At 49.4% G+C, this 14,497-nt stretch overlaps 1 protein-coding gene across 2 annotated transcripts; it reads left to right on the plus strand.

Annotated features, from left to right (window-relative positions):
- The first annotated feature begins 2,206 nt into the window (after window positions 1-2,206).
- Window positions 2,207-10,593, plus strand: OSR1 (odd-skipped related transcription factor 1). 2 transcript variants are annotated; one of them, XM_072858516.1, is made up of 4 exons: window positions 2,207-2,570; window positions 8,137-8,829; window positions 9,388-9,487; window positions 9,967-10,593. In XM_072858516.1, exons 2-4 carry the CDS (start codon window positions 8,183-8,185, stop codon window positions 9,994-9,996), a joined length of 777 nt encoding a protein of 258 aa, XP_072714617.1. In that variant the 5' UTR covers window positions 2,207-2,570; window positions 8,137-8,182; the 3' UTR covers window positions 9,997-10,593. The 2 variants fall into 2 exon arrangements, with proteins under 2 accessions (XP_072714617.1, XP_072714616.1); XM_072858515.1 differs by having other exon boundaries at window positions 9,388-10,593.
- Window positions 10,594-14,497: the final 3,904 nt, after the last annotated feature.

Genomic DNA, 14,497 nt, shown 5'->3' on the forward strand with positions numbered 1-14,497 from the left:
ATATCAGACTATACGTTATCCAGGCAGCTTTCAGCTACAGCTTCCAGTAATAGTCTGGGATGGAACGATATCCCCACGATCCGCTTTGATTATAAACTATTTTCGCGTGGGAATCATTTTCTGTGTCTCCCTCCCCCTTAGACACTGAGAGCTTTCACTGCCCTTTATTTCGATGTTCAGATATTTATTCCGGAATGATGGATTCTGTATCTGGAAGTGCAATTTGTTTTGTTTTGTTTTGTTTTGTTCCTTTAAAGGCAGCACGTGCAGGTATCATTGCCGTTGTTGTGTTTACTATCTCAACTAATCTGCTACTTCTCTGAAGAGAATTGCGATTTTTGTTTGATTAATGCATGCACCCAGCCCCAGCTATACCAAGATTCTTCCTCCAGGAAAAGAGAAATCTCCAGTTAGAAGAGCGTATCTCCAGTCTGTTTCTTGGTTTAGGAACACTTGGGAATCCTACATTCGTGTTCTGACAACAAGACTTGAAAACTATTTTTGAAAATGCAAACTTATTCGAAGGCATCAACTTACAGCATCGAGCACAGGATCACACGCTCGACATTTTGACCCCCAGAGCAGGAATAAAAGTGCTAGGTCTTGGATTTGGGATTTTTTTCTTTTTTTTTTTTTTTTTTTTGGAGGGGGGTTGAAGTAGTAAGAAAGAAAGAGAGAAAGAAAGAAAATAACAGCACGAAATGAGAGAGAACTGAAGAAGCCGGGATGGGAGAACGTCTTTGCTTCGCCTCTGCCTCATAAAAATGCCACTCGTTTACAAAAGGAGGGAACGAAAATCTCTTCGCCTGCCCAGAGCAGTGAGCAGGATTGGACCCCAGACTCCCCCCAGAAATAGGGGTGTTTGGGGGATGAAATGGCAGTGCTAGGACTTACTTCGCCACGCTTCTGTCGTGTTCATGAACGCTTATTCTGCAGGATGACAACGCAGTGTTTTCTTGTTGCTGTTTTGTTGACGTTTTATTTATTTGTTTGTTTTTCCTTCGGAGATGGGCAAAAATCAGTGTAACAACGGCAGTGACACGAACAATAAAAAAACATGCGTGTCCCTGAGCACGGTACCATGTTATCCTGACGGATCTGTCTTCCCTAGGGTATTATATTACGCTGGTTCCTCGGGTCCATGTAATACACACAAGCAATTTTTCCCCCTTCACGGATCTAAAGGAGTGTGAATGGATGGATGAATAGAAAAACAAATAAGCGAGGAGATTATGGCCTCAGGATTAATTATAAAGCACGTTTAACCTTTTTCTTTCGAGGGTTATTTCGCTTTGCCTGCTTCGCCCGGGTAGTTTGACTCCCTCCGGACCTAAGCAGGGCTCTGCGGCTCCCGATCCGCGGGGGACCCGTGGGACTTCGCACGCCGCGGAACCCCGCCCGGGGTGCGAGGAGAGACCGTCCCGGGCCGTGGGAGGAGGGACAGGAGGAAGGCACCGAGGTCAGGGGCGCTGGGGCGGAAAGGGGGGACCGGCAGGGATGCTGGGGCGGGGGGAGGAAGCGGCTCTAACCCGGGGGTGGACCCCTCGCAGGTAAGCGGCTCCTGGGATCCTCTCGGAGGATCTTCTCAGAGAGGGAGAACAACTTGCGATCCCAAAATCCTCCCGGAGGGAGCAGATCCCTCCCGCCGTCCTCCCCCCGGTTGTTTTTTTTCCCTTTCTTTCTGCCTTTCCCCCCTTCCCTCCCCGAGCAGGTCCCGGTGAGTCCTGTCCCGCGGCCCGGCGCGGAGGGGGCGCAGCGAGGCCGGCCGGCAGCGGCGCCGTGCGGAGCGGCGCGGAGCGGCGCGGAGCGGTGCGGAGCGGCGGGTCGGGCCAGCGCAGGCAGCGCGGCCGCGCAGCGCCGCCGGGGGAGCGCCCTCCGCCACCGCGGAGCAGCGCGGAGCTGCACGGGGACCCCCCCAGGGACCCCCCCGGGAGGCCGCTTCGCCGCGGGGGGCCGCGCGTAGCGGGCCCCGGGGAGATGCCCGGGGGAGGCTGCGGGAGCCGGGCGGGGGGGCGAGATCACACGTTTGCGGGCTGCGAGCCCCGGGCTGCTGCGCCTGCAGGAGAAGCGGGTTGAAAAGTTGGTTCTTCCCAGCCAGAAACTTTCTCCCTGCGTGCGCATGCCCGGAGTCTGGTGGGAGGTTGAGGGGGGAGCTGGGAGGGGGGGTTGAAATAAGGAGGAGGCTGGAGGGAAGGGATCGGTTCAGTCTGAGCTCGGCTGCTCCCGGGCGCGTTTGCACTCCGGCACACGCAGACGGCGCCGGGAGCGGGAGGAGGGAGAGCAGAGCACCTCCGTCTGCACCAGCCGGAGCACCTGGACACCTGGCCCCGCTGCTCGCTCGGATCTGCCTGTACCCGCTGGAGGAGCAGTGGGGTGGGGTGGGGTGGGGAGAGAGCTGTCCCCCCCAGGGCCAGCAGAGACACTGACCTAGCCCAACCTCGGTTGTTTTTTTGTTTTTGTGTTTGTTTTTTTGGTGTTTTTTTTTTTTTCCGATTATTTTATTTTACCAGCTCCAATTTAGCCCAGGATCTTTTAACTGCTGCCAGCGGTGGAGCACAGATCGGGATTAGGTAAATAAAAAGAACGACTCATTTTGTTTGGTTTTTGTTTTGCCAAGCCTCGGGGGTTGGGGATATCGATCCAAACACCTCCTTTTCTCTCCCTCCTTTCTTTCTTTCCCCCCCATCCCCTCCCACCATCCCCTGGATGGTGCAGAAGAAGTGGGGAAATCGTGGTTCACGTGAGGAGTACTGTTCTCCTTGGGGCGGGCGGAGGGCTGGGGGAAGCCTTCACATGGGGCTTGGATATTTTGATGCTATTTAAAGATTTGTCTTCCCCTTTCAAAGTTGTTTATCCCCCCTTGCAGAGGAGCTGTTTTTTTAACCCGAGCTAAAAATGACACATACGAGCTGCAAACCAGAAGCCTGAATGTCCTTTATGGACTTGAACGTTCAGCTTCTCTCCTCTCTTTCCTTTTCTTTCCTTTCCTTTTCTTTCCTTTCCTTTTCTTTCCTTTCCTTTTCTTTCCTTTCCTTTTCTTTCCTTTCCTTTTCTTTCATTTTCTCTTCTTTCATTTTCTCTTCTTTCATTTTCTCTTCTTTCTTTTCTTTCTCTTCTTTCTTTCTTTCTTGCTTGCTTGCTTGCTTTCCTACTTCATTTTTAGTGTTTTAGGGTCCGAGAAGCCTTCTCTGTTTCCTCCCAAGGCCATAACAGAAATGAATCTGATGTTTATATTTGTCTGAATGGATCAAAAAAAGTTCAGCGTAGGGAGAGACTGAGCTTCTCTCGAGGCCGAGCCTATAAAGTGTCAGTGCAAAGCCGAGGATTAGGGCGTAGTTGTTATAGTTGGCTTTTGGGAGGGAAACTATAAAAATCGAGCATTTTGGAGATTACCGTAGCGCTGCGGGAATTGTCCGATAAAACGCGAGCAGGGCAGGAGGGTGAGAGCCGTGTCCCGGACAGGTGCACAGTAGGTCCAGCTTAGTAAGTCCGAAGCCAACCGAGAAAGAGGGCCAGCCCCCAAACCAGCGCTGAGCTCGGGACCCTACAGCGCTGGCACCGCGCTGCGCAGCTCCGCGGCGGGAGCCCGGCCGCGGGGTGGCCGGGGACGGCGGGGCCTCGGCCGGCCAGGCCTGGGGATGCGCCTGGGTGCCCTGCCTGCCCCGCGGGGCTCTCAGCGCAAGGGTTTTGCCCCCCCCCCGCGGCTGTGCGAGCTGCGGCCGTGGGAAGCGAGGAGAGCAGAGGGAAGAAATCCTCTCTGCCGCCGGGAGAGAGGAAGGACGATTTATTCGTGCGCAGGGGAGGCACCGGGCGTTTCTCTAGGGAGGAAGCCAGAATGAATCTTGTGCTGGGGGGCTTTCTACACCCGAGGGGATTAAAAAGCCACGCAGACAAAACCCCCAAACCAGCCTAAAAACTTCTGGAGGGAGAGGACTGAGGAGCCTGGCCCCCGCGGCCGCCCCGCCGGCACCCACCCGCGCCCGCCTCCCGCCCAGCGAGCCCGCCGTGGGGCTGTGCTCCCACCCCTGGCCCTCGCAGCCACTGTCCCACCAGGATCCGGACCCGGGGATTTTTTTGTCGTTGTTGTTTTGGATAAAGGCTGCCCCGGGCAGTGTAGCGATCGCTGATGCAGTCGGACCCCAGTTATTATTATTATTATTATTGCGAGACTAAAATCCGCCGCATTCATCCGCATTCGCAATGGTGGTCTGGAGAGACTTGTCAACACTGATCTCGTGATAAAATGTGAATGATGATTTTATAAGGATTGAGCGGAGATATCCAAGGCACATGCTGACTGAGTCCTTCCAGTCCTCATTAATGTTAGCAATTAACTCTTTCACGCTCAATTAGCCCCGAATAAACCTGCTTTAATAGATTCTGCACACTTCATTAATACTTTGAATAAATCTGTGCTGAACAATGCACTTTATTCCTCAAGAGCACCACGCTCGAATAATGCGGAGCGAAAGGGCAATTTTATTCCCTTTCCAGTTAGTTTCCCAAACACAGATAAATTGTAAGCTCTATTTCCTCGCTTAAACTGATAGGAAGGGAAAATCTCGTCCCCTCAAAGGGGACAAAACAAGTAGCCGACTTGGTGGCAAAACGCTGCACACCGATGCGATGCAGCCGAAAGGACAGGGCTACCAGACTTTAAAGGATTCAGGCAAAACAGGGGAACTTTTTTTGACAGATGAACCTGATTGCTGTAGTTTGAGGCTATCGCAAGAATGCAGCATTTTATGCCCGCTACTTTATCATGTTTGTAAAAATAAGCAACGTTCTCAGGGTAATTTACCTCCTCCATTTTTCCATGTGGAACTAATTAGCAAACCTCATTATTTATGAGTCAGGTATTTAATGTAACAAATATCCCTTTCAAAGGACACATCGGAAATGGATAATTCAAGGTAGAAAGGAAAAATACCGACTAGCCACAAGATTACTTAAAAATCCATTTAATTTCGCCCCTTGCTATGCTACCAGCAAAAAGCCGGGTGGATTTTTCTCTTTCTTTCTTTGACGTATAGGGGAGGTAGAATTTAATCTGGAAGGTTAAGATTACAATGGTCTTAAAACAATGGCAACTGGACAATAGCATTACCGTATCTTCAAACAGGACAAAGGGTAAGAAAGCTGGAGACAGATGTAGTCTTTCAAGTTTATGATCCTATTTTGCAGGGTAAATTTATCTTGGCATGAGTGGGTTTTGTTTCAGTCAGAACACAAGTGGTTTGTTCTTAATTACTCACCGAGCTAGTTTGTGTTATAAAAGAAAACCCCGCACGGTTTTATTGTGATGGGGGAATTCAAGCAGAGAACTCGCGGGGTCTTCTTCTGTAAAAAAAATAAAAATAAAAAAGAAGCCCCGATAACGATCTGTTTACATGAAACAGAATTAAAGGTGGAGGTGACACCGAAATCAAAGAAACATTGATCTCTCTGCGGGCAAGCGGGAGAGCGGAGAGTTCCTGCGCTGTGAAACACGTTCGCTTTGATGTCCCGGAGAGAGAGGACTTCTGTATGAAACTCTGCTCTTCATCTATATTTTTGACTATGCCGGTCGCACAGAGCAAAAGTGTAGCTTACATTTCTGGAAAAGTGCCAAGAAACTTGTAGTAACGTGAACACTCTGCTCCCACCTCCCCTTTTCTTCTTCTTCTTTTTTTTTCCCCCCTCTTTTTCTTTTTCACTTGTTTTCTTTCTTTTTCTTTTCTTTTTCCTTTTTGAAAAATAATAGAACTGCTCTAGCAAAAAAACCGCGGGAGCAATGGATGCTATTATGACCCGATTGTATTTCTCTTTGGCTTCTTCCCCCTTCTTCGTTTGGGAAATCGAAAGAGAATTTTTAAAATGTTATTGAGCAAGAATTTATCCAAATTGACATGGTAGATTTTTGCTTATATATTCCATATTAAATGTTTTCTAAGGATACAAAGAAAGAAAGAGCGATAAGCTCAGAAATTAACTCGGTTTGCAATAACATGTTTCATGCTTGAGAGATCTAGGGCTACCTAGTAAGGAAAATAGACATGGAGCCGTTGTGACAGACAGAAAGAGACATTTCAGGTACCCAGACAAGAGTGTTTTCCGCACACTTTGTTCTCGGGGTCATCGATTGAGACATTTGTGCTGTGAAGTGGACACGCCTAGCGCATGGGCTGCACTAACAAAATAAAAAGCATTTCCCCAGCTGAACAACAAAACAGTCTGGTTGGTTCATCGGCCCTAAATAGTTAAAAAAAAAAGAAAAAAAAAAAAAAAGAAAAGGGAAAAAAAAGAGGAGAGGGAGGAGAATGTAATGTGTGCATTTTTCAATCAACCACTATCCAAAATGTATCCAATTAAAAAAGGCAAAGTGTCACAATCTCTTATTCTGGGTCATTGCGATGGAATTCCTCTAAGGTTTGAGGCTCTCTCTCTTCCTGCTGCTGATTTATGTAAAGCAGTGTGAAAGGTGGACCCGGCGTATAGGGCTGCTCAGAGTAAGCTTCTCCCTCTCACACCCTCCCAGCCGCAGCTCCTCGGTCCAGGCAACAGCCCACGTATAAATCAGATTTGTTTCCCTGGTGTTTAGACCTCTTCCGCCACCATTTTCCACCCCTCCAGCCCAGAGGGACAATTTCTGCTCTGCAGGACTTTGCTGCCTCCTTTTCTCCAAAGGGGCTTTACTCTTCACGTGGGGATGAGCTGATCCTCCAGGCTGAGTCCTGTGAGGATCCTGTCAGGACCCTGTGGGGATCTTGTGGGGATCCTACGGTGACTCAGCAGGAACCCTATAGAGCATATTATGGGCACCCTATGTGGATCCTGCAGGAACCTGTGGGATCTTATCAGCACCCCGTGGGGACTCTCCGGGGACCTTACGGGCATCCTGCAGGAAAGCAACACCACCAAGGACAAATCCCGGAGATCACTTGGGAGAAAGCGAGTGCAAGCTGTGGGCTGTGGAGTAAGGAGGAAGATCCCTGGGCTGCAGGGATGCGACACCTCCAAAAGCCGTGGGTGCTCTCTCACACCCACAAAGAGGGGAAGCTGCATCCCCACCACTAACCCTTGGGAGGCATCTCCTGCCAAATGGTTGACAGCAGCCGGGGCTGAATTTGCAGGCAGGGCCAGATGTGCCTTGATGCTGCTGCCTGGTAGCATTTTCCCCTCTGCCTTGTGGGGTGCAATGGGTAGGGATCTGGCCCAGAAGAGAGGCTGGGGGCTTGGCAGGACCCTGAAACGCAGAGCAAAGTGGTGGCACCCAGCCCACGGCAGGGCTGCGGCCCTGTGGCCCTGCAGCTGGTGAGCTGGGTGTCCCCATGGGAAGGGTCCCTCCAGCCCTTGCCTTTTTGCCTTTTGAAGGGTTCTAATTAAGCGATCGCCTAGATTAGGATGTGGGCTTGAAGCCAGGGACTTCCCCCTGGAGAGAGCAAATGGCACTTCAGATTTGTCACCCAGACTCAGCATTTTCCCATTTCTTTTCGCAGTACATAAGAGGGAGGGCTGTTAGCTGGTTCCCCCCCCCCCAAAAAAAAAAAAAAGGGGGGGGGGGATTTTCTTTTTTTGAATGAGGAAGGATGTGCAGTTCTGAGCACCCAACTGCCTCCACCAGCCCAGAGGCAGAGGCTTGGCTGAGGCCAGACCTCAGGGAGGTGAGCGACCCAGGGGCAGTGAGCTCTCCGCACCCCCTCCCTGCCTTACCTCAAGGGTCATGGCTAAAGGCAGTTTTTGTGGACAGATGTAGTGGGCAGTATCCCACCATTTTCTAAAGGCTGAGGAAGCTCAGGAAGGGATTTTAAATCACATGGGAGAAACCTCAGCTTTGTGGGCCAAAATGGCACCTCTTTGCTGTCCCTGTGCAGAGGGTCATCGGAGGTCTACCTCGCACAGGGATGCTGTTGTGGGGTGAATGACTGTGGATGGCGTACAACTTTTGCGTGTAAGGTATGGGGAGAGAAAGAGTTTGGAGACCTGTAGGGATACACTAGCAGCCAAGAGCTGGTCAGGCCTCTCCAAATCCAAGTCAGCCTCCTCCTGTGGCTTTGGAGAAGGGCATTAATGAGGCGTGAGGTGAGAAATTACCTCTGCTTTTATCTTTGTATAAATCTACGCTTCCCTCTTCCCCTCTTCATCTTTATTTTCCAGATCTTTTCCTCCCCTGTTCCCAAGATCCTCCTCCTGAGCGGCCACCATGGGAAGTAAGACCCTGCCAGCCCCAGTGCCTATCCACCCTTCCCTCCAGCTCACCAACTACTCCTTCCTGCAAGCGTTCAACGGGCTGCCCGCCGTGCCTTCTGACCACCTCTCCAACCTCTACGGCTTCAGCGCCCTGCACGCTGTACACCTGCACCAGTGGACTTTGGGGTACCCAGCCATGCATCTGCCCCGCTCCTCCTTCTCCAAGGTCCCCAGCGTGTCGAGCCTGGTGGATGCACGGTTCCAGTTGCCGACCTTCCCACTCTTCCCACATGTCATCCAGCCCAAGCAAGAGGCCACCAATGTGACCCTCAAAGCCAAACCCCGCTTCGACTTTGCCAACTTAGCAGTGGCTGCTACACAAGAGGACCACTCTAAACTGGGACAGGCAGACAGTCAGGGCTCCCCCCCAGGGCTGGGGTCTTTGCTTGAGGTGACTAAACTCTCTCCAGAGAAGAAACCCACACGGGGAAGGTTACCATCCAAAACCAAGAAGGAGTTCGTGTGTAAATTCTGTGGCAGGCACTTCACCAAGTCCTACAACCTTTTGATCCATGAAAGAACCCACACCGATGAACGGCCCTACACGTGTGACATTTGCCACAAGGCCTTCAGAAGACAGGATCACCTGAGGGATCACAGGTAATGATTCTTTTTCTCCTGTCCTTTTTTCCTTATGTATCTGTACTCTCCCGGTTACCCACCTACACTCACGAAGGTGCTTGTAAGAAAAGTCATGTCCCTGTCCAGCCAGCAGTGTTCCCTCTAGGTTTTCCTTTGCCCACTGCTGGTGGAGAAGCCCAGATAACTCACTTCAGAAGACAGGCCTATTGTACTCACTCACCCTGCAAAAATGACTTGCACAATCTCCTTCTTAGCTTCCACAGATGTTTTCACCCTCCGTTTGCATCATCTTGTGTCCTCTGCTTTTGTGATCATCCAGAAGCTTCATGAAGACACACAGCCTGGTGACCTCGAAGTTAGAAAGAAGCTCTTTATCCCTAAGAAAGGCACCCTAGTAAGCCTCTGACATCCCCCTCTCTTGCACACACACATATGGATGATCACCAGAGTGCTGCACTCCAGCACTCTTGGTCTCAGTAGTACATGTAAAAAGCTCCAGCATGTTCTCCATCACGTAGATCACTGCTGAGTTCAGGCTGGTTATTTCTGACGTCTCGATTGTTTTTCTCTCCCTAGATATATCCATTCTAAAGAAAAACCTTTTAAGTGTCAAGAATGCGGGAAAGGATTTTGCCAGTCCAGAACGCTAGCTGTCCACAAGACACTGCACACGCAAGTAAAGGAACTGAAACCTGCCAAACTTAAGTGCTGAATCTCCAACTTCTATGAACTTTTCCTCCCCTTCAGACTTTACACCAAAAGCAGAACAGAAACAAAACTTTCAGGATGGCAGCACTGAACTTTGTGTTTTGTTTTTGTTTGTACTTTAAAAAGAGCAAAATTCCCCCCCCCCCCCCGCCCAAGCAACTAACTTCCTAAGTCGTGGGTGAAAAGGTTATTTTGCATTTAAAACATACATGAATGATGCAGAGAGTGCTAGCTGACTTGTGTGGCTTTGATAAACTTTATGCCAAAAGGTGGTGCTCACGTGTTGGACAGGAATCTCTTTAAAACCAAACAAAAACCCACAAGCCCCCCCCATCCCAACAAAAAATTCCCAAATCGTAGCTTCCAAAAGTATTACTTTAAAAAAAAAAACAACTCTTATTTTATACTTTTTTTGACTGTATAAAGCTTCTTATTTTTACACTTCAGGAAATACAGAGAATTCTGGAAGACAATTAAGAACTGAAATGGTGGTTTCTCATCACAGCACCATTAAGACAAGGAGAAGGGCAACTCGCAAATCTCATTTGCTAGTTTGTTTTCTTAAAAGGAGAAGAAAATTGATGTTTGGAAACGACCTAATTCTCTCAAGTGAGGAGTCCTATCATGCGCTAGAAAACGCATCCAGATCTTAGACCTGCGGGTCCCTGGTGTTTGGGACAAACCAGTGTTCATGGGACATGGAGAGCTTTTTTTTTGCCTTGTGGTCTAGTGCGCTGTGAGGAGGTTTGTAACTTGTGGACATATTTAAAAAAACCCAGAGGAAAGAAAGATGGCAATACGTCAAACTGACGGTATGCACAACGTGGTTTTAGTGGTACTTTAAAGTCTTCATGCATCCTGATGAGAGAGAACAAATCTCAACCTGAGAGCGTATTTTTTTAAATGCTGGCTTTCTGAACAGTGTATTCAAATTAAGAGACATTCCAATAAGTTTTGTTTATTAAAAAAAAAAAAAAAGTTGTATGGCTGTTTGGCACTTTATGCTGATTATTGGTAATTGACATTTATCACTGGATTGTGTGTGTTTTTTAAGTATTAAAATAAATCGTTATTTTACAGGCAAGTCTGCATGGACTACGTATGTGGTCATTTGGTTTCTGGTCTATTCTCTAGCAAACCCTCTCTGTCAATATTCAGAACCCTTCTTTCTTTTTTTTTTTTTTTTTTTTTTTTTGAGTTAACTTGGAATTTCCTCAGTGCTTGTTTCTACCAGCCTTGGAAAGTCTGGATCTTTCCTTTACGCATAAGCTTTCCCCCTCCTCATTTTCTTTTTCTTTTTTTCCCCCTCCTCCTTTTTTCTTTCTTTTTTTTTTCTTTTTCCTTTTTTTTTTTTCTTTTTTTTTTTTTTTAAGACTGATGAAAGTAAACAGATCTGCAGGGAGTCAAATAATTTTGCTGCTGGTGTGGAAAAAAAAAATCATCTTGGGTAACTAAATCTTGGGTATTAGCTGATAAGATTAGGTGTCAGAAGTGTTATAAAACAAATCAGATGAATAATGGGCAAACTGCTGCTGCTTTCACAGCCTGAAGGCGCTGCGGGGAGAGCCGCCTTCGCACACCCTTCCCTTCGCTTGTCAGGAGCGGGCATTTTTCAGCCGCATCTTCGGCCGGTTCAGCGCTGATTGGGGCGGCCTTTGATTCCCGGCAGCTGTCTTAGATCAGAGATGTTTATTCCACGGCGAAACCGCTTTGGATCGAGACGGGGAGAGAGCTCAGAGCTGGGGGATCCGCCTGAGCCTTTGAAGCGCCTCTCGCCGTCCTTCCTCGTCCCCTCGGCAAATCCTAAACCCTCTTTCCCCCGGCACAAGCCAGTGACTCCCGCGATAAGAAAAGCCTCCTGCGACACGTCCGAAGTAACATCGGACCTACCCCGGCGGCTCTTGCGCTGCCGAAGCGCGGATGCTTAGATGCCGCAAGCCGCTCGGTCCAAAGCGGGTCCTTTCCCCCCTTGCCCGCTCCGCTTTTGGAAAATATTTCTTTATTTGGTCAAGGAATTCTATCAACGACAGGGAAAAAGTTGCGGTTGTAAGTCATTTAATGTAAGGGGAGGGGGGAGAAACCTCTCTCCCCCTCTTTTTTATTGGACAACTATTCGAGCGCATCGTAACTAATTTAAACGCACTTGCTGGACGGGTCGCAGAGTGCACCTTCAGCGTAGGAAGGCCCTTGGGAAGCGCAGGGTGCCGAGACGACGCCTCTGCATGCATCCAGCTCCGGAGGCTGTGAGAATGGGCAGAGTTTGAAGCCGGCTTGGTTTTGCTTTGCTTCCCACCCGCCACTCGATTTCCACTCCACGTAAAGGCTTTTGGTTTTTGTCTTAAAAGGCATCGGAAAACCAACCGCTCCGTACAAGCAAGGAGTGAGGGGTGAAATCACCCAAGCCTGCAGGAAGCCTGGGCTGGCCCTCCGCGCTTCGACGGCGTGTAGCCGCCACCGTGGGATGAGCGTGGAGCTCTGCGCGGCGCTCCGCCGGGCGCTTTTTGCGCGGAGCCCGGCAGGAGCAAGGAGAATCCCTTTGCTGCGCTGGCCTCGCGTTGCTGAGCCAGATCGGGCTGCGTTTTCTCGTCAGCGTTTCTCGGGGGCAATCCCCCCCCCCGCCCCCCTCCTCCGTTGGGGTTTAGCTGAATCGCCTTGCGCAAGCCCAGCGGGAGCGGCCGCCTCACCCCGCGCGGGTCGCTGCCTGCGGCGCTCTCCTTGGAAAACGCCACCCGCCCCCGCCAGCGCGCCGGGCGGTCCCCTGCTGCCGCCGGCGTGCCCCGCTGCCGGGACAGGGGCACGGCATCCCGCCCCTTTCCGAGGAGGGACCTGCAGCCCCGAGCACTGACACGGGGTTAACTGCCAGCCTAAGGGCTGGGTGGTTCATTCTTCCCCGCCCCCCCCCCCCCCCTTCCCGCTCCCTCCGCATTTCTTCTAAAGGGAGATTCAGAGAGAAAATCCCCGATGAACTTCCCCATCCCTCTTGTGTTGTTTGTGGCACAGAGTAAAGGAACAGGGATGCTCCCGGGGGCCTGTCGTGGAGGTAGAAAGTGAAGGGCTCTGTCGCTTGCAGCCAGTCTTTTTTCAGGGGTCGTGACTACGAGGCAGAAATCCGAGTCGGGTCCAAAGGGAGGGATGAAGGGATCCAGGGAGGGTCACTCCACTGAGGCTTTCCCACGGTTGCTACACCATCTCCTTAACACCGGGATACCGAAACACCCGTGGTGAGGTAAGAAACCGTGTCAGTTACTGGTTCCTGGGAACCATTATAACTGCGGGGTCATGAAGGTGGGGAAACCGCTCCTCTCAGCTGGGCATGAGAAGCGTTTCATTTGTAAGGCTGAAGCCTGGTGATCTGCCTGCCAAGAATTTCCTTGGACATGTATTTTTATGTGCAATTAAAAAAAAATCCCCAGAATTGACATAATCAGAATTATAGATGTATTAAAGCTACGTGGACCTACCCAGCACAGGATGCACACACAGCCTCTTAATGTCATTTGTACTACATGTATACGTGTATGTATTTCCTCTTCCCAGAAGGCTGCTTTTGACCTCGTGCAAACAAAGGCTATCTCTCTGGTTGTGCTCTCAGCTGCACTGGTGAACAGTCTGCCTGTTCCCTCCAGTGTTTTGAATTTTGCTAGGCAGTATCAGTTCAGTGATTCCAAGGAAAGCAAAGAAGAGATGAAATCATGACAGTCAGAAGAGATAAGTCATACCAACCCCCAAAATAAATGAAAGGAATTAGACAGGAAATGTGCCTTTTGAATCAGGATCACAAATAATTTAAATGATTAATTACCTATCCTTTCTTTCTTTTTCTTTTCTCTCTTTGCATGTGTTTTAATCTGCCATTCGTCAGTGAATAAAACTTACTTAGGCCTCTGTCTGCCAATTGAGAGCTGATTCTGTTTTCACAGTTGCTTTAAATTTTGCATTTTCATCATAAAAACATCACTGAATGGGAGTCTGCAAGAATAAAAACCAGGGCACCTGACTCTAGCTGTCTCTTCCTGCAAGATTTACAAGGCAAACACAGATATTTTTGCCTTTTTAATTTTTTTTTTAACCATTTCCAGTTACAGGATAAAATGTAAAGATGTCTTGGCACATCTCTCTCTCTCTCCCCACCCTGCTTTGCATTCCAGTCATTCTTTTCTTGCCCATAAACTGTTACTACTCTGCAAGAGCCTGATTCTGCACAGCCTACTCAGCCTGCTTTTTGTTGGATGCAGGAAGAAATCCTGTCACATGGGGTCTTCAGTGTACATTCATGAAACAGAGCAAAAGCCTCTCTCAGAATGTGCACTGGAACAGCAAATAGTTACTTTTCAGCTGTGGATTACATGTGCCTCTGGAAAGGGGACCGCAAATCATTGGGTTTTTAAAGGTTCTGCATGAGTTGTATATTAATCCCAGTTTCCCTAGGGAGGGATTAATCCCAGCTTCCCAGTTGTGTGGCTACAGAAAATGTTGATGGGGTTGGGGGCAGGGGAGAGGGAGATGGGGAAAGGAGAGGGAAATTAAAAAGATATATCACAGGAATACATGGCCTAAGTGGCGAGGAGCCATAAGTACTTAAGTTTCAATACCTCTTCTACCTCTGTCACCACATGTGAGCTGAAGCAAATCACTTCAGCTCCCTGTTTTGGTTTCTTCATCTGTAAATTGGGGATAATGCTGCTGCTTTTGCTCCCAAGAGGCCTGGCACACTTGTGTAGAAACTTCTGCTCAGCCCTCAGTAGTGAAAGGAGATATTCTGATTCATACCTGGGCAGCTGAAAGCAGTGGCTGATCTGGGAGATCTAATGGAGTGTGCAAGACAAATTTATATTCACGTGTAATTCTTTTTCAGCCCTGGCAGTTTTGTTGAGAGATGGAGTCCTAGGGCCCAGCATGCATTTCTTCTCTACATTCCTATCCAATGACTAAACAGGAGGAATGGCATGGGCCAAATTCATCCCCGGTGGGACTCCAA

The sequence above is a fragment of the Ciconia boyciana genome, chromosome 3 (assembly GCF_034638445.1).
Source record: "Ciconia boyciana chromosome 3, ASM3463844v1, whole genome shotgun sequence".
NCBI classification, from domain to species: Eukaryota; Metazoa; Chordata; class Aves; order Ciconiiformes; family Ciconiidae; genus Ciconia; species Ciconia boyciana.